The 18,693-nt window shown below is 40.0% G+C and overlaps 1 protein-coding gene across 1 annotated transcript in view; it reads right to left on the bottom strand.

The window, feature by feature from the left end:
• The window catches only part of FAM81A (family with sequence similarity 81 member A), an 85,596-nt gene that overhangs the window by 19,541 nt on the left and 47,362 nt on the right, over positions 1-18,693 (bottom strand). The window contains exon 4 of the mRNA XM_017531911.2: positions 14,087-14,205. Coding sequence (XP_017387400.1) covers positions 14,087-14,205 — 119 coding nt within the window. The remainder of the gene's footprint in view (positions 1-14,086; positions 14,206-18,693) is intronic.

The following is an 18,693-nucleotide window of genomic DNA, read 5'->3' as shown; positions in this document are numbered from 1 at the left end:
AAAAAAAAAAAAACCCAAAAATGAAAAACAACAACAAAAAAAACCCCGTGGCTTCTAGAAGAGTTCTTGGTGACCAGGTGTAATGAGGAAGAAAAAGTCAGTCCTGGCTTACAGATGGTCACACTCAGTATGCTGGCACCTTCTGGAATAAGACTGATGATGCTTATAGGTCGACTCAGGGGTAGCCCTAAAAATTGTTAGGAAAGCAGAATTTCAAACAATATATTGGGGGATTCATTTTGCCTGGAATAAGAGATGGTCAGACATTCAAGCGAAGTGGTTAATGTTAGAGACTTAGGAAAAAAACTGGAGGATTAGTGACAAGGAAATAGTTTATGTAAATGGATCATTCTTAAGTGACAAAACATTTTTGCTCCTTGTAAATGTTCTTTGTATCATAGGGACTGAAGCCCCAAACTATACTTCCTAGATGTCCTTACCAGAAGGGTTCTGAGTTAGATTCTGACAGTGAGACACATTTATACAAGACTCAGACGGTGGAAAAGGAAAACCCCTTAATCTCTCCTGTCAGTTGTGGACAGACACAGGGGCAAACTGCAGATGTGAGGTGTACATCCGTGTCCACGCACACTCCATCCAGCAAGTCACTTACTTCCATGCTATAGGCAGCTAAGATGATCAATGACTTCTTTCTGTGACTTTGTCCATTTCTTTGAGATGGATTCTAACTCTGTCACCCAGTCTAGAGTGCAGTGGCACTATCTCAGCTTACTGCAACCTCTACCTCCCCGGTTCAAGCCATTCTCCTGCCTCAGTCTCCTGAGTAGCTGGGATTACAGGTGTGCATCACCACGCCCTGCTAATTTTTATAGTTTTAGTAGATACAGGGTTTCACTATGTTGGCCAGGTTGGTCTCGAACTCTTGATCTCAGGTGATCCACCCGCCTCAACCTCCCAAAGTGTTTGGATTACAGGCATGAGCCACTGCACCCAGCCCTTGTCTTAATAATTCTAGACTGGACATGGTTGAAGATAGAATCAGTGGATTCAATGATAATAGCAAGGAACTCATTCAGAATGTAGCAAAAATTACAAACATGAAAAAATAGTTAAGAAACATGGAAGTCAAATAGAGGGATGCTAACATAAGTCAAGGAGGAGTTCCAATAGGAAGGAAATAGAGACAATGGCTGAGAAGCAATATTTGAGGTGTGAATGCCAACAATTTTCTAAAACTGAAGAAACAAGTGAATTTTAAGATGTTCAGTGAATACAATCTGGGATAAGTAAAAATAAATAAAGCATGGAGAAATTCACATAACCAATTATAAATATAAACTCTTAAAAGCTAAAGACTAAAGAGAAGTAACCTACCAAAAACTGATGATAAGACTGACAGCCCACAATAGATATAGGAGACAACAGAGATTAGAAGATTATGGAGAAAGATCTTCTAAGTATTGAAGGTAAATGACCTATCATCCAAGAATAAGTGCTAAATAAAGACTGCTTCTAACATACAAAGATTAAGAAATATATCATCCACAAACCAATACTGAAGAAGTTACTAATGAATGTACTTCAGTAAGGAGAAAAGAACACCCACAAGGAGGGAGTAGGTGCAATAAACAGTGGTAAGTAAACTGATAAAATTGTTGGTAAATTTAATTTATTATTGACTCTAAAGAAAGTAAGCCACCAGCTCAATTATTTCAACTTTCTTTTTTTTTTTTTTTTTTTTTTTTTTTTTTTTTTTTTTTTTTTTTTTTTTTTTTTTTTTTTTTTTTTGTTACTAAGACAGGGTTTCACCATGTTGGTCAAGCTGGTCTTGAACTCCCGACATCAGGTGATCCACCCGCCTTGGCCTCCAATGTGCTTAGATTACAGGCGTAAACCACCACGCCCGGGCCCAACTTTCTTAAAGACTCTCACTTTGCACAACTGTTCTAGAATGTAAACTGCAAGCAAGGAGATATTATATATGTCTTTTTCATCACTAAAACCCTAGTGCCTAGCATATTGCCTTACATATAGTAGAGGCTTAATAAACATTTGTGAATGAATGAATATAAGGAAATATTTACTATGTACTAGGTACTGCAGAAGATATTTGACATATGTTATTTCATTAATCCCCACACATCATTCTTGTGTCACAAATGATGGTTACAAATAATGCCAAATACAGACCTTGATTTTTTATTTTGAGTTCATAATTTTTTAGCAAAATATTTAAATCATATTTGGGTAAAACTGATGTTTTTAAAATACTATGAAATAAAAAACATTACAGTTTTTTTAAAAGGAAGTATTTTCCAATCCAAACATAAGCTTCCTCGATAGACACCATCAGGTATCACTACATCAGACCAGTTTCATCACCTTTACAAAGCTGTTTGAGGGACAGACTGTTACAAAATGTAGTTTGAAAAGGTCTCAAAATTATTCTGAAGCTTTCACTAGCTATCACTTGGCTTCAATGCTGTGTCTCATCTGGAAACACATCTACTATAACATGAATTTCCTTGAATACAACAGTGACTAGGGCTGGGCACAGTGGCTCATGCCTGTAATCCCAGCCCTTTGGGTCACTTGAGGCCAGGAGTTTAAGACCAGCCTGGCCAACATGGCAAAACTCCATCTCTACTAAAAATACAAAAACTAGCCGGGTGTGGAGGCACGTGCCTGTAATTCCAGCTACTCAGGAGGCTGAGGCACAAGAATCACTTGAGCCTGGGAGGCGGAGGTTGCAGTGAGGTGAGATTGCGCCACTGCACTCCAGCCTGAAAGACAGAGACTCTGTCTCAAAAAAATAAATAAATAAATAAATAATACAATAGTGGCTAAATATACTGAATTATAGTACATAGATGTAGCAAAATAATCCATATCCAATTAAAAAGTATACTAGATCTATGTACATACTGGAAAAGTATCCACATACGTCATTATGTGGAAAAACTTATGTTGCAGAATAGTATACATAATACTTTGTGAAGTTAAAATCACACTGTTAGGTAATTTATTAGACTACAAACCATTATGTCATTGTAATGACAAACTGTTATCTTATTATTACTTATGAGAAAAGTCTGAAAGGACAGACAACAGACTGTTAATATTGGTTACCTCTAAGGAGTAAAGCAGAGCCAAGAGATGGTAAGCCTTCTTCTATTTTATTTTATTTTTTTGAAATGGAATCTGACTCTGTCGCCCAAGCTGGAGTAGAGTGGTGTGATCTCAGCTCACTGCAAACCTGCAGCCTCCCACGCTCAAGCAATTCTCCTGCCTCAGCCTCCTGAGTGACTGGGATTACAGGTGCCCACTGCCGCATCCAGCTAATTTTTGCATTTTTAGTAGAGACAGGTTTTCACCATGTTGGGCCAGGCTGGTCTCAAACTCTTGACCTTAGGTGATCCACCTGCCTTGGCCTCCCAAAGTATTGGGATTATCTGGGAGCAAACACTCCTGGCCAGGCTTCATTTTTATTTTGTACATTTAATTGCATTTCTGATTCTTTCCTACCAGCACACATTCCTTGGGTACTTTTATAAATAAAGAAGCAGGCTGGGTAGGGGACACAGAGAGGGGCACAAGGTAAGATACCAAAGACTCCCATCAGAAAACATGGCCTGGCACGGTGGCTTGCACCTGTAATCCCAGCACTTTGGGAGGCGAGGTGGGCGGATCACCTAAGGTCAGGAGTTCAAGACCAGCCTGGCCAACATGGTAAAACCTTAACTCTACTAAAAAAAAAAAAAATTACAAAAATTAGCCAGGCATGGTGATGGGCGCCTGTAATCCCAGCCACCTGGGAGACTGAGGAAGGATCATCGCTTGAACCTAGGAGGCAGAGGTTGCAGTGAGCCCAGATCATGCCATTGCACTCTAGCCTGGGCAGGACTCTGTCTTCAAAACACACACACACACACACACACACACACACACACACAGTGACAACTCTGGTTTTCTTATGTGAAAAATAATGTTCTTAATCTCAAATGTTTCAGAAAAAAATTACATACGTGAAAGAATAATAAAGTCAATGTAACATATTGTTAATAATTGATGAATTTTGTAACTTTTTCTGAATTTAAAATTATTTCAAAATAAAAATATATTTAACATAAAAGGAGGAAGCCAATATTGCTATTTCATCTAGTGCGATTTAAATCAAAGACATCGTTCATGTCTTTAAAATAAAAACACTCACAAAAGACAGCCTCAGGGCTCTACTATAGCTTTGTGTATGGCTCAACAGCTTTAGTTAAACAAGAATTTGCAATGAATGTAACCAGTTTTCCTATTCATCCTTGATGCTTTATATCATGATGAGTAATAATGTACTCATTCCAAATTTTCCCTTTTGGGGTCTTTGGGCGGCTGTTATGTTCCAGGTACTATTCCAGGCTGTGACCATCAGATGGCAGAGTGACTCTCTTGTTAGGCTACCTAATCACTGGTCCATCTAGAGAGTCCCAAATGTCTAACAGCTATGACTTGGGTCACACGCTGATGCAGAACTTCTCTGTCAGCATATGACACAGTGGCAGAGCATAGCAAACACAATGACAGGTAAAACATCAATTTGATTGCTCATTTTCCATATTATTGTAATTTCTGTATATATACATAATTGTTGTATATATGTATCATTAAGCCCTTTACAGCCGGCAGTAATCTAAGTATAGTACCATCAGACTATAGGACAATTTGTGTCCCAGGGCACTGTCAAAAATAATAGAGCAATATGCCAGCAATTAGTGGAGCCCAAGACTTGGGTGTGATATCAACAAAGGGAGACAGCCTAATAAAATATCAAGGAAAGACACAGTGAAAGAGAGCCCTTCCAAAACCACTGTCTTTAGAAGTGATTGGGCCCATTTCCCAAACTGTACTGAGGAGCGACATCAGAGGCTTCATACTGCAGGGTAAACAGATATCACTAAGAGTCTATTCAAGTCACTAAACAAATAAACATGCAAATAACCTCAAAAACAAGTCTAGGGGGCTTGTATCCAGAGTTGCTACAATATATTATCTAAAATGGCAAGAAAATGTGAACTATACTTAGGGGGAAGAAAACAGGCAAAAGCAACTGCCTGTAAGAGGACACAGATGTCAGATTTAAAAAAATAAAACTTCAAGCCGGGAGCGATGGCTCATGTCTGTAATCCTAGCACTTTGGGAGGCTGAGGTGGGTGGATCACCTGAGGTCAGGAGTTCAAAACCAGCCTGGCCATCATGGTGAAACCCCATCTTAAAATAAATAAATTAATTAATTAAAGTAATAAAAAAAGAAAACTTCAAATAGCTAATATAAATACAGAATGAGCATACATAGGGTGATTGAAACCACACTTTAAATAGTAAAGTAATGCATAATATTTCTTCAAATAGAAAATATTAATAAAGCTATAGAAATTATCAAAGAAGAAGAACCAAATGGAAATACTGGAATAAAAAATTTATAGAGGGGCTCAACAGAAGATGTGAAAGGTAGAACAAAGACTGGCAAACTTGAAAATAGGTGGATAGAGATTATGCAATCCGATTAATAGAGATTTAAAAAAAAAAGAAAGAAAAATGAACAGAGTCTCAAAAAAAAAATGAGGCACCATTAAATGCACCAACATATGCATAATGAGAATAATAGAAGAGAAGACGCCAGGTATGGTGGCTTACACCTGTAATCCCAGTAACTCGGGAGACTGAGGCAGGAGAATGGCTTGAGGCCAGGACTTTGAGACAAGCCTGGGCAACACAGTGAGACCCTGTCTCTAAAAATAAAAACAGAAATACTTAGCTGAGCATGGTGATGCATGCCTACAATCCCAGATACTCAGGAGACTGAGGTGGGAGGATTGCTTGAGCCCAGTAGTTTGAGATTAAAAAGAACCATGATCTTGCCACTGCACTGTAGCCTGGGTAAAGAGTGAGACTCCAACTCAAAGGAAAGAGAAAGAGAGAAAGAAAAGAGAAAAGAGCATTAAAATTATTCAAAAAATAATGGCAGAAAACTTCCCAAATGTCAGAAAAACATTAATCGATACAAATAAGTAATTCAATAAACTCCAAGTAGGGCAAATATCAAGAGATCCATACCAGACACATCATGGCAAAAACGTGAAAAGAAGGCCAGGCACGGTGGCTCATGCCTGTAATCCCAGCACTTTGGGAGGCTGAGGTGGGCAGACCAATTGAGGCCCGGAGTTTGAGACCAGCCTGGCCAACATGGTGAAACACTGTCTTAACTAAAAATACATGAATTAGTCAGGTGTGGTGGTGCACACCTGTAATCCCAGCTACTCAGGGGGCTGAGGCATGAGAATCACTTGAACCTGGGAGGTGGAGGTTCACAAATTAGTCAGGTTTGGTGGTGCATGCGTGTAATCCCAGCTACTCAGGGGGCTGAGGCATGAGAATCACTTGAACCCGGGAGGTGGAGGTTGCAATGAGCTGAGATAGTGCCACTGCACTCCAGCCTGGGCCACAGGGTGAGAATCTGTCTCAAAAACAAACAAACAAACAAACAAACAAACAAAAACAGTGAAAAGACAAAGAGAAATATTTGAAACCAGCAAAAAAAAAAAAAGATAAAAGAAAAACAATTTGTCACATAAAAGGGAACTGGAATAACATTAATAGCTAATTTCTCATTGGAAATAATTGAGGCCACAAGGCAATGGACGACATATTCATGGTGCTAAAAGAAAATAAACTGTCAACCAAGAATCTTACATCCAGCAAAACTGCTTTTCAAAAAACAGGGCAAAATAAAGACATCCCAGAAAAACAAAAACTGAGAGAATTCATTGTTAGAAGACTCACACTAGAAGAAACACTAAACAAAGTTTGACAGGCTAAAAGCAAGCACCCCAGCCAGTAATTTGAATCCTCATGAAAAAACACAGAGCATGGGTAAAGGCAATTACGTATTTATAAAGAGCAGTATAAATGAATATTTTCTCTCCTGTCATAATTGATTTAAAAAGCAACTGTTTAAAATAATACGCATATAATTGTATTGTTACATACATAGAACAATATACATTACATTACAAATGTAACTTATTTGATAATAGCACAAAGGAGGTGGATGGAGCAAAACTGTATTAGGGGTAAGGAAATGACAACAGATGGTGTCATTTCAACAAAATACTAGCAAACTTATCCTGCAATATACAAAAAAGTTTATATATCATGACCAAGTGAGATTTATTTCAAGAATGCAAGTTTGCTTTAACATCAGAATAGCAATTAGTGTAATAAACCTTATCAACTGAAAAAAGGACAAACCCCTCACGATTATCTTAATAGGTAGGGAAAAACCATCTGGCAAAATCCAATACCCTTCATGATAAAAGCAGTCAACAAACTAGGGAAATAAAATCTTTCTCAACCTAATAAAGAGCAAATACAAAAAATTCACACTTGGGCTAGGAGCAGTGGCTCATGCCTGCAAATCCTAGCATTTTGGGAGGTCAAGGCAGGTGGATCACTTCAGGTCAGGAGTTCAAGATCAGGCTGGCGAACATGGCGAAACCACATCTCTAGCAAAAACATAAAAATAAGCTGGCCATGGTGGCAGATGCCTGTAATCCTGGCTACTCAGGAGGCTGAGGCAGGAGAATCACTTGAACCTGGGGGGCAGAGGTTGTAGTGAGCCAAGATGGCACCATTTCACTCCAGCCTGGGCAAAAGAGAAAGACTCTGTCTACAAAGGAAAAGAAAAAAGAAAAAATCTGCACCTAACATCCTACTTAATAATGAGAGTCTGGATGCTTTCCCCTGAAATCAAAAACAAGACAAGGGTATCTAGTCTTGCCACATTTATTCAGCATCATACTGGAGATTCTAGTTAGGGCAATTAGGCAAGAAAATGAAATAAAAGTTATGCAGATTGGAAAGTAAAAAGTGAAACTATATTTGCAAATGGCATGATCGTAAGTGTAGAAAATCCTTTTAAAAATCCATTAGAAATTATTAGAAGTAATTAATGAGTTTAGCAAGGTTGCAGGATACAAGACTAATAGACAAAATCTATTGTACTTATCTATAATGGCAATTAAAAAACAAAATGATTTGCTATTTACAATAGCATCAAAAAGAATAAAATACTTAGGAATAAATTTTTTAAAGTGTGAAACTTATACTTTTAAAACTCCAAAATATTGCTGAAACATATTAAAGATGACCAAAATAAATGGAAAGACACACACATTCATGGATCCAGATACTTAATTTTGGGGCCAGGCATGGTGACTTAACACCTGTAATCCCAACACTTCAGGAGGCCGAAGTGAGAGGATCACGTGAAACCAGGAGTTCAAGACCAGCCTGGGAGAGACCCTGTCTCTACAAAAAATGAAAAAAAAAAAGAGCCAGATGTGCTGGCACATGCCTATAGTCCCTGCTACTCAGTAAACTGTGGTGGGAGGATTGCTTGAGCCCAGGAGTTCAAGTTGCAGGGAGCTGCGATCATGCCACTGCACTCTAGCCTGGGCGACAGAGGAAGGCTCTGTTTCTAAAAAAAAAAAAAAAAATTTAAAGAAAGGCTTATTATTATTATTTTTTTAAGAGACAGGGTCTTGCTCTGTCACCCTGGCTGAAGGGCAGTGATAAGATCACAGCACCCTGAAACTACAGGCATGTACTACCATGTCCAACTAACTTACCTTATATTTATTTTTTCATAGATACGGGGTCTTGCTATGTTGCCAAAGCTGATCTTAAACTCCTGGCCTCAAGCAATCCTCCCAATCCTCCCCTTGGCCTCACAAACCCCTGAGATTATAGGCATGAGACACTGAACCCACTAAAAGACTTAATATTTTTTAAATGGCAATATTCCCCAGACAGATCTACGGTTTCAACACAGTCACTATCAATATTCCAACTGGTTTCTTTGCAACAATTGACAAACTGAACCTAAATTTCTTTTTTTTTTTAATTTGAGACAAACTTTTTCTCTGTCACCCAGGCTGGAGTGCAGTGGCACAATCTCAGCTTACTGCAACCTCTGCTTCCCAGGTTCAAGCCATTCTCCTGCCTCAGCCTCCCAGGAGCTGAGATTACATGCATGCGCCATCACACCCAGCTAATTTTGTATTTTTAGTAGAGATGGGGTTTTGGCATGTTGGCCAGGCTGATCAAACTCCTGATCTCAGGTGATCCCCCCGCCTCAGTCTCCCAAAGTGCTGGGATTACAAGCGTGAGCCACCACGTCTGGCCTGATCCTAAATTTCATATGGAAACACTATGGACCTAAAGCCGCCAACACAACCTTGAAAAGAAAAGGATGAGGTTGGAGGACTCACACTTCTCAACTGAAAATTTATCACAAAGCTATAGTAATCAAGACAGTGTGGTACCAGCATAAGAAAAGAATTGAGAATCAATGGAATAAAATTGGGAGTCCACAAATTAATCTATATATCTATTGCTAAGTGATTTTCAACTAGCGTACCAAGATAATTTGATGGGGAAAGAATAGACTTTTCAATAAATTTTGCTGGGATCTACAAGGAAATGAATAAATTTGGAACATTGCCTTATGCCATATACAAAAAAATTAACTCAAAATGAATCAAAGGCCTAAATGTAAGAGCTGAAACTATAAAACTTAAAAAGAAAATATAGGCATAAATCTTTGTGACCTGCATTAGGCAACAGTTTCTTAAATATGATACCCCAAACACTAGCAAGTGAAGAAAAGATTATATACATAGTTGATCTCTCAAATTAGCTGTGTTATTTTATTAATAATAAAATATTCTGCAAATGAGACTTTTAGCAGCTCTTTAATGAATGTAGGAAAAGCTGGTAGACCCACCTCTTCACCTTAAAATTTTAGGGCCAGGTGTGGTGGCTCACCTCTGTAACCCCAGCACTTTGGGAGGCCAAGATGGGTGGATCACCTGAGGTTGGTAATTTGAGACCAGCCTGACCAACATGGAGAAACCCAGACTCTATTAAATACAAAATTAGCTGGGCATAGTGGTGCATTCCTGTAATCCCAGCTACTCAGGAGGCTGAGGCAGGAGAATTGCTTGAACCTGGGAGGCCGAGGTTGTGGTGAGCCGAGATCGCACCACTGCACTCCAGTCTGGGCAACAAGAGTGAAACTCTGCCTCAAAACAAACAAAAAACAAAGATTAAAAATTTTTACATTTCAAAAGACACGAGAAACTGAAAAGACATCCCTTAGACTGGGACAATAAGTTTTCAAATCAGATATCTGATAAGGGAATATATATATATATATATATATATATATATATATATATATATATTTCAAAACTCCTACAGCGCAATAATAAAAAGACAATTACCCAATTTAAAAAATGAGCAAGGAATCTGAATAAGTATTTCTCTAAAGAAGATATGCCAATGACCAAAAAGCACATTAAATGATGTTCAACAACATTAGTCCTCAGGGGGATCCAATCAAAACCACAGTGAGATCCTCTTTAAACCCACTAGGATGGCGATAATCAAAAAGATAGAAAACAGCTGTTAGTGAGGATGTGAAGACATCGGAACCCTCAGGCCCTACTGGTGGCAATGTAAAGTGGTGGCCACTTTGTCAAACAGTGTAGCTGCACTGTTCCTCTAAAGTTAAATATAGAGTTATCATGTTATTCAGCATTTTCATTCTAGGCACATATCCAAGAGAAATGAAAACCTATGAGCACACAAAAACAAACAGACAAATGTTCACAGCAGCATTATTTAAAACAGCTCAAAAATGGAAACAACCCAAACGTCCCACTAATGGATGGATTTTTAAAATGCAGTACACAATGAGGTACTTACTATGCAGCCATAAGAAGGAATGAAGGACTGATATATGCTAAAACATGGACGAACCCTAAAAACGTTACACTAAGTGTCAGAAGGCAGTCTCAAGGGAACACATTCACTTGGAATGCTCAGAAGAGGGAAGCCCATTAGAGATAGAATGTAGGCCTGCCATGGATTGGGGAATCAGGGAGGCTGGGGAAAAATGGGGAGTGACTGCTAACGGGTATGGGGTTTCCTTTTGGATGATAAAAATTGTATGCAATAGATTGTGGTGATGACTACATGACTCTGTGAATACACTAAAAACCACTGAACTGTGTACTTTAAATAGGAGACTTATAAGGTATGTGAATTAGACCTCTCCCTGAACCACTAAGCTGTTCAGGGAGAGAGAGAGGAAGGAGGCCATCTGTGGAGTCTTTAGGCTTCATCATGTCCTGTTTAGAGCGTGCTATGCCATGTGAGCTGAATGTGTATCTCACCTCCATGGAGAACTTGCCTGTGCCCTTCTGAGCTGGATTTACAGGGGAAAAAAAATCAAGGCCCATTTCCTGCTAATTACATCACCAATGGACCCACAAAAACTAAAAAATTAAATATAAAATAATATAGAAGCCTAGTAACTTAAGAGTAACTCTTAAAAAGTTCATACCCCTTCAATACAATTACATAGTCAATGAAAGAAGGCCAAGAAACTTTTCCAAAGAATTTTTATTTCACATGAATTCATTTCAACAATCAAGTCTTAGCATTCCCGGAGAAAGACTAATATAGTCACAAAACAAAGCAAAAATGTCTGATGCTCATAACAAACGTTTTTGATGCCTTTAGAGTGAAAGTTTTTGTTACAGGGAAGGAGAGAAGTTGATAAGAACCTGAAGAATATAAGATTCCTGAGAGTATTTTAGAATAATTTTTCTACTTTGTATTAGAAGCAGCATCCTAAGGACAATGTCACTGCCCTTGCCCCTGCGATGATAAAGCTACCATTGGTTGCAGGCCCACTCCATCACATGCAGGGCACCAAGCCTCTCACGTGTATTCCCTCACTTGATCTTCATCCACAACTCAAGAGGCTGTGAAGATCCTCAATGTCCTCCTAAAGTCCCTATTTTGACCTGTAGCTCTTAAGTTCTTCTAACTCCCTGCTGTTCTGGGAGGTATCACAGAGCTGGGATTTCTTTCAAGCCAAACTCCACAAATAAGTAGTCAAGGTTTTCCACTCCTATTAAAGTGAGTGTCTAGGTCATCTCTTCATTCAAATGGATGATGAATGTTGAGTACCTACTGTTTTCCAGAGACAGTTTCACGCACTTAGCTACAGAGAAGTAAAACATCTGGAACCCCCTCCCACACAGTAAAGTCAGCAGAGTGAGGAAGACAACAGATAGACGCAATAAAGCGGTAATGCTAGGAGAGCTCTGTGGAGTGGGGGTGTCAGGGAAGACTTCCAGAGTGGGTGACATTTGAGCTGAACTTTAAAGACCGAAAACAAATTAGAAAAGGAGGAGGAGGCCAGGCGCGGCGGCTCACACCTGTAATCCCAGCACTTCGGGAGGCCAAGGTGGGCGGATCACCTGAGGTCAGAAGTTAGAGACCAGCCTGGCCAACATGGTAAAACCTCATCTCCATTAAAAATACAAAAATTAGCTGGGCATGGCACCTGCAGTCCCAGCTACTCAGGAGGCTGAGGCACAAGAATCACTTGAACCCGGGAGGAGGAGGTTGCAGTGAACTAACATTGTGCCACCGCACTCCAGCCTGGACAACAGAGTGACACTTGTCTCAAAAATAAAAACAAAATAAAATAAAAGGAGGAGGAAAGGCATGCTAGGTACAACAACAGCATATACAAAGGTGTAGGGACAGAAGAGCATGGTTTATTCAGGGACTAACAAAGAGTTGATCACTGTTGAAAGGTACAGTGCAAGGGTAGAGAGAGGAGAGGAAGTCAACAGGGCGTCATCACCAAGGACCACACTAAGGAAACTGGAATTCATCCTGATGAGGACAGAAAACCACAGAAGGAGGGTGATCAACCTGTCCCCCATCCAATCCACGTAGCCTTCTGCTTAGACCGATCTTTACCCAGCAGACCCAAACACATATGCCCAGCATTCAAGGCCCTCAACATGTTGTCTGCACAAATTCACCCTAACACCTCCCCTCCCTGCTCCAGAGGCCTTGCATGCTGAAGGTCCTTGTTCTTTCTTCCACCTGAGCCCTTGCAGACTACCCTGATTGCCACCTCAGGCTGATGGGAAGTGCCATTTGCTTCTCAGCTCCAGCGCTGATGCACATTCATGTGCTTGGCTCTTAGCAGCAGCAGAGGGCAGAAGAGGCCCGTAAATACTTTGGACAAATTTGTCCCAGCCAGTTAAAAACAGCCCTAGACACAAACCTGGTGCAGGACTTCCCAGCCTTTCCCATGCATATGAATTCAGGGATCTTGTTAAAATGCAAATTCTAATTCAGTAGTGGCAGGGTGGGATGGAGATGGTACATTTCTAACAAGCTCCCAGGTGATGTTGAGGCTGCTGGTCCATGCAGCACACTTTGAGATAACAGCACTATTTTTTTTTTTTTTTTTTTTTTTGGAGACATAGTCTCCCTCTGTCACGCAGTCTGGAGTGCAGTGGTGTGATCTCGGCTGACTGCAACTTCGGCCTCCCAGGTTCAAGCGATTCTCTTGCCTCAACCACCTGAGTAGCTGGGACTACAGGCACATGCCACCATGCCCGACTAATTTTTGTATTTTTACTAGAAACGGGGTTTCACCACATTGGTCAGGCTAGTCTTGAACTCCTGACCTTGTTATCTAGCCTCCTCAAGCCTCCTAAAGTGCTGGGATTACAGGCGGGAGCCACTGCACCCAGCCGAAAACAGCACTTTTCAGATTGAGGAGAAAGATGTTTTTTCTAAATTTCCAATCTTTCCCAGACCAATACACTTCAGGAAAAAAAATAAAAATGAATAACAGGAAAAATTAAACTTTCGAAACGACACACAAACTATGTCAACTTTATATTATCGGATTCAATCATAGTATTACCCTATCAAATTACAATGTCAACTGAGTGAGTTCTCCCATCATTTCTTCCCATGAAGACAACATCAATTGCAGTAACAAAAGAAACCCAAGGCATCCTCCAACCAGGTTTAACTCCTACCACTGGATTTTATGGCCAAAGCAGGGAAGAAATGTACTGAAGGAATGCAAGGCAATTGTTTGGGGGCTCCATTAATATATTCCCCACTATAACAGAGTTTATAGAAAATGGTTTTTGATGGGTAGAGACCCCAATATTTGGACACCTACCTTGCCACTCTTCCTCGAAGATCTCCCAAACCGGAAAGCTGGCGCATCTCCAGGGTCTTTAAGGCAGAATTAGTTCCGTAGCTAATATTGTCCCGGGCACGAATCTGCTCCTGGAGTACCTGGGCAACATAAAAACCACTAAAAGAGTCATCTGAGAATTCACATGCTTCCACAAAAGCATCTATACTTTTGGCAAAAATAAGAATGTTTAACTCAGTCTTTCATAAGCGACTCCTTTTCTTTTTTTTTTTTCTTTGAGACTCCTTTTCAACAGTCACCTGATAAACACTCATACAGAGAACCAGAAGGCCTAGACAGAGAGAGACCTTCAAGGCTGTTCCCAGAGCAAGTTCCTTAATTTACCATCAAAAACTGAGTTTCTTCAGTTTTATTCTTTCTTCCTTAGTAATGAAGCCATTTTCTTTCTTTCTTTCCTTCTTTCTTTCTTTATTTCTTTCTCTCTCTCTCTCTCTCTCTCTCTCTCTCTCTTTCCTTTTTCGGAGTCTCACTCTGTTGCTCAGACTGCAGTGCAGTAGCATGATCTCGGCTTACCACAACCTCCATCTCCCGGGTTCAAGTGATTCTCCTGTCTCAGCCTCCCAAGTAGCTGGGATTACAGGCGACCGCCACCATGCCCAGCTAATTTTTTGTATTTTTAGTAGAGACAGGGTTTCACCATGTTGGCCAGGCTGGTCTTGAACTCCTGACCTCAGGTGATCCACGCGCCTTGGCCTCCCAAACTGCTAGGATTACAGGCTTGAGCCACCATGCCCAGCCTCATTTTCTTTATTTTCCTTTCTTTTGTTCTTTTTTTTTTTGAGATGGAGTCTCTCTCTGTTGCCCAGGCTGGAGTGCAGTGGCGCAATCTCAGCTCACTGCAACTTCTGCCTCTGACGTTCAAGCAATTCTCCTGTCTCAGCCTCCCAAGTAGTCGGATTACAGGCATGTGCCACCACACCTGGCTTAAGTTTTGTATTTTTAGTACAGATGGAGTTTCACCATGTTGGCCAGGCTGTTCTTGAACTCCTGACTTCAGGCTACCCACCTGCCTCGGCCTCCCAAAGTGCTGGAGTTACAGGCGTGAGCCACGGCGTCGGCTGGCATCGTCTTCATAATGCAGTGTTTGCTGGTTCCATAGATTGGATATGGAGTGTTTTCTTTTTTCAATATTTTAATTGCAGTTTAGAATTTCTCTTTGATCTAAGGATATGTTAGGTATCTAAGGACTACTTAGAAGTGTGTTTTTTCATTTTCAAGCAGTTAAGCCTTTTGTTGGTTATTTGTATTATTTATTTCTAATTGTATTGACTTGTGATTTTTAAAAAAATATTCCTGCTGGGCACAGTGGCTCATGCCTGTAATCCCGGCACTTTGTGAGGCTTGAGGTGGGCGGATCACCTGAGGTCGGGAGTTTGGGACCAGCCTGACCAACGTGGAAAAACCCCATCTCTATTAAAAATACAAAAAATTAGCCAGTAATGATGCATGCCTGTAATCCCAGCTACTTGGGAGGCTAAGGCAGGAGAGCCACTTGAACCCGGGAGGTGGAGGTTGTGATGAGCCGAGATCGTGCTATTGCAATCCAGCCTGGACAACAAGAGTGAAACTCTGTCCCAAAAAAACAAAATTAAATAAATAAATAAATAAATATTTCTGGCACAGAGGCTCATGCCTGTAATCCTAGCACTTTGGGAGGCTGAGGTGAAAGGATCACTTGAGGCCGGAAGTTTGAGTCCAGCCTAAGTAATAAAGCAAGACCACATCTCTACAAAAAAATTTAATTCACGTAAAATTTTTTCTCCTCTGGAACTCCTATTATGGACATGCTGGGCATACTGGATCTGTCTGCAAGGCTTTTAGCTTTTCCCTTGTCGTTCCTCTCTCTTTGCCTTTGGTTGTAATGTCTCAGGGATTTCTTCTATTTTGTCTTGGGGGCAACTGATTGCCTCTCAACCTACTGACTTTGCTTGAATTTTTAATTTTTGTGGGTACATGGTAGATATATATATTTATGGGGTATATGGAATTTATTTTTTAAATGGAGTCTCACTCTGTCACCAAGGCTGGAGTGCAGTGGTGAGATCTCAGCTCACTGCAACCTCCACCATCCATGTTCAAGCAATTCTCCCTGCCTCAGCCTCCCGAGTAACTGGGATTACAGGGGCCTGCTATCACATCCACCTGATTTTTGTATTCTTTAGGTGAGATGGGGTTTTTCCGTGTTGGCCAGGCTGGTCTTGAATTCCTGACCTCAGGTGATCTGCCTGCCTCAGCCTCCCAAAGTGCTGGGATTACAGACATGAGCCACCATGCCCGGCCATGGGCTACTTTGATACAGACATACAATGTGTAATAATGACATCAGGGTGAATGACGTATCCATCAACTCAAGTATTTATCATTTCTATCACAAACAACCCAATTATACTCTTTTCAGTTACTTTTATATGTACAATTAAATTATTATTGATTATAGTCACCCTGTTGTGCTACCAAATACTATATCTTACTAATGCTATTTTTTAATACTCATTAACCATCCACATTTCCACACCACCCCCTACTGTCCTTCTCAGCCTGTGATAACCATCATTCCACCCTCTATCTCCATGAGTTCAATTGTTTTAATGTTTAGCTCCCACAAATGAGTGAGAACATGCCAAGTTTATCTTTCTGTGCTTGGCTTATTTCATTTTACATAACATAATGACCTCTGGTTCCATCCATGTTGTTGCAAATGACAGAACCTCATTCTCTCTTATGGCTTAATACACTCCTTTGGGTATGGAGCACACTTCTTTATCCATTTGCCTGCTGATGGACACTTGGGTTGCCCCAGATCTTGGCTATTGTGGATAGTGCTGCAATAAACTTGGGAGTGCAGTTACCTCTTCATATACTGATTTCCTTTCCTGTGGGTATACCTAGCAGTGGGATTGCTGGATCGTATGAGCTCTATTTTTAGTTTTCTGAGGTACCTCCAAACTGTTCTCCACAGTTGTACTACTTTACATTCCCATGAACACTGTATGAGTGTTCCCTTTTCTCTAAATCCTTGTCAGCATTTGATATTGCCTGTCTTTTGGATAAAAACTATTTTAACCGAGGTGAGATGACATCTCATTGTAGTTTCATTTGTTTGTTTTTTGGGACTGAATCTCACTGTCACCTGGGCTGCAGCGTAGTGGCATGACTGGCATGATATCGACTCACGGCAACCTCCACCTCCTGGGTTCAAGCAATTCTCGTGCCTCAGCCTCGCTAGTAGCTGGGCTTACAGGCATGCAACACCACGCCAGGCTAATTTTTTTTGTATTTTTAGTAGAGATGGGGTTTCACCATGTTGGCCAGGCTGGTCTCCAATCCCTGGCTTCAAGCAATCCTCCCGCCTCAGCCTCCTGAAGTGCCAGGATTTCAGGTGTGAGCCACTGTACCCAGCCAACATCTCATTGTAGTTTTGACTTGCATTTCTCTGATGATCAGTGATGTTGAGCACCTTTTCGGATACCTGTTTGCCATTTGCCTGTCTTCTTTTGAATAACGCCTATTCAGATCTTTTGCCCATGTTTTAAACAGGTAATTCGATTTTTTTCTTATAGAGTTGTTTGAGCTTCTTATATATTCTGGTGATTATTCTCTTGTCAGATGGATAGTTTGCAACTAAGTTCTCCCATTCAGTGGGTTGTCCCTTCACTTTGTTGCTTCTTTTGCTTTTTAACTTAATGTGATCCCATTTGTCCATTATTGCTTTGGTTGCTGTGCTTGTGGGATATTCCTCAAGAAATCTTTGCCCACTCCAAGGTTCTAAAGAGTTTATCCAATGTTTTCTTTTAGTTGTTTCATCATTTGAGATCTTAGATGTAAGCCTTTTCTTTACAACTTTTATTTTTGGTTAGAGGGTACATGTGAAGGTTTTTTACATAGGTAAACTCATGCCATTAAGTGTTTATTGTACAGACTATTTCTGTAAGATAATTAAACTATTGTGCCATAAGTTTTTATTGTACAGATTATTTCTGTAAGATAATTAAAGATAACAGTTTAATTGGTTGTTGTACAGATTCTGTACATTAAGCTCAGTACCCGATAGTTACCTTTTCTGCTCCTCCCCAATCTTTAATCAATTTTTTACTTGATTTTTGTATATGATATGAAATAGGGGTCTAGTTTCATTCTTCTGCATATGGATATTCAGTTTTCCCAGTGCCACTTATTGAACAGACTGTCCTTTCCCCATTGCATGATCTTGGCACCTTTTTCAAAAATGAGTTCATTGTAGATGTATGGATTTGTTTCTGGGTTCTCTATTCTGTTCCACTGGTCTGTGTATCTATTTTTTTTTTTTTTTTTTTGCCAGTGCCATACTCTTTTGGTTACTATAGCTCTGTAGTATAACTGGAAGTCAGGTAATGTGACTTCTCTAGTTTTGTTCGTTTGTTCAGGATAATTTTGGCTATCTGGGTATTTTGTGGTTCCATATAAACTTTAGGATTTTTTTTTATATTTCTGTGAAGAAGGTCATTGGTATTTTGATAAAGATTGCATTGAATCTGTAGATTGCTTTGGGTAGTACAGAATTTTTCTTTTTTTTTTTTTTTTGAGATGAA

Source organism: Cebus imitator, unplaced genomic scaffold (genome assembly GCF_001604975.1).
Source record: "Cebus imitator isolate Cc_AM_T3 unplaced genomic scaffold, Cebus_imitator-1.0 Scaffold74, whole genome shotgun sequence".
NCBI classification, from domain to species: Eukaryota; Metazoa; Chordata; class Mammalia; order Primates; family Cebidae; genus Cebus; species Cebus imitator.
This window is presented reverse-complemented; position numbering and strand designations above follow the sequence as displayed.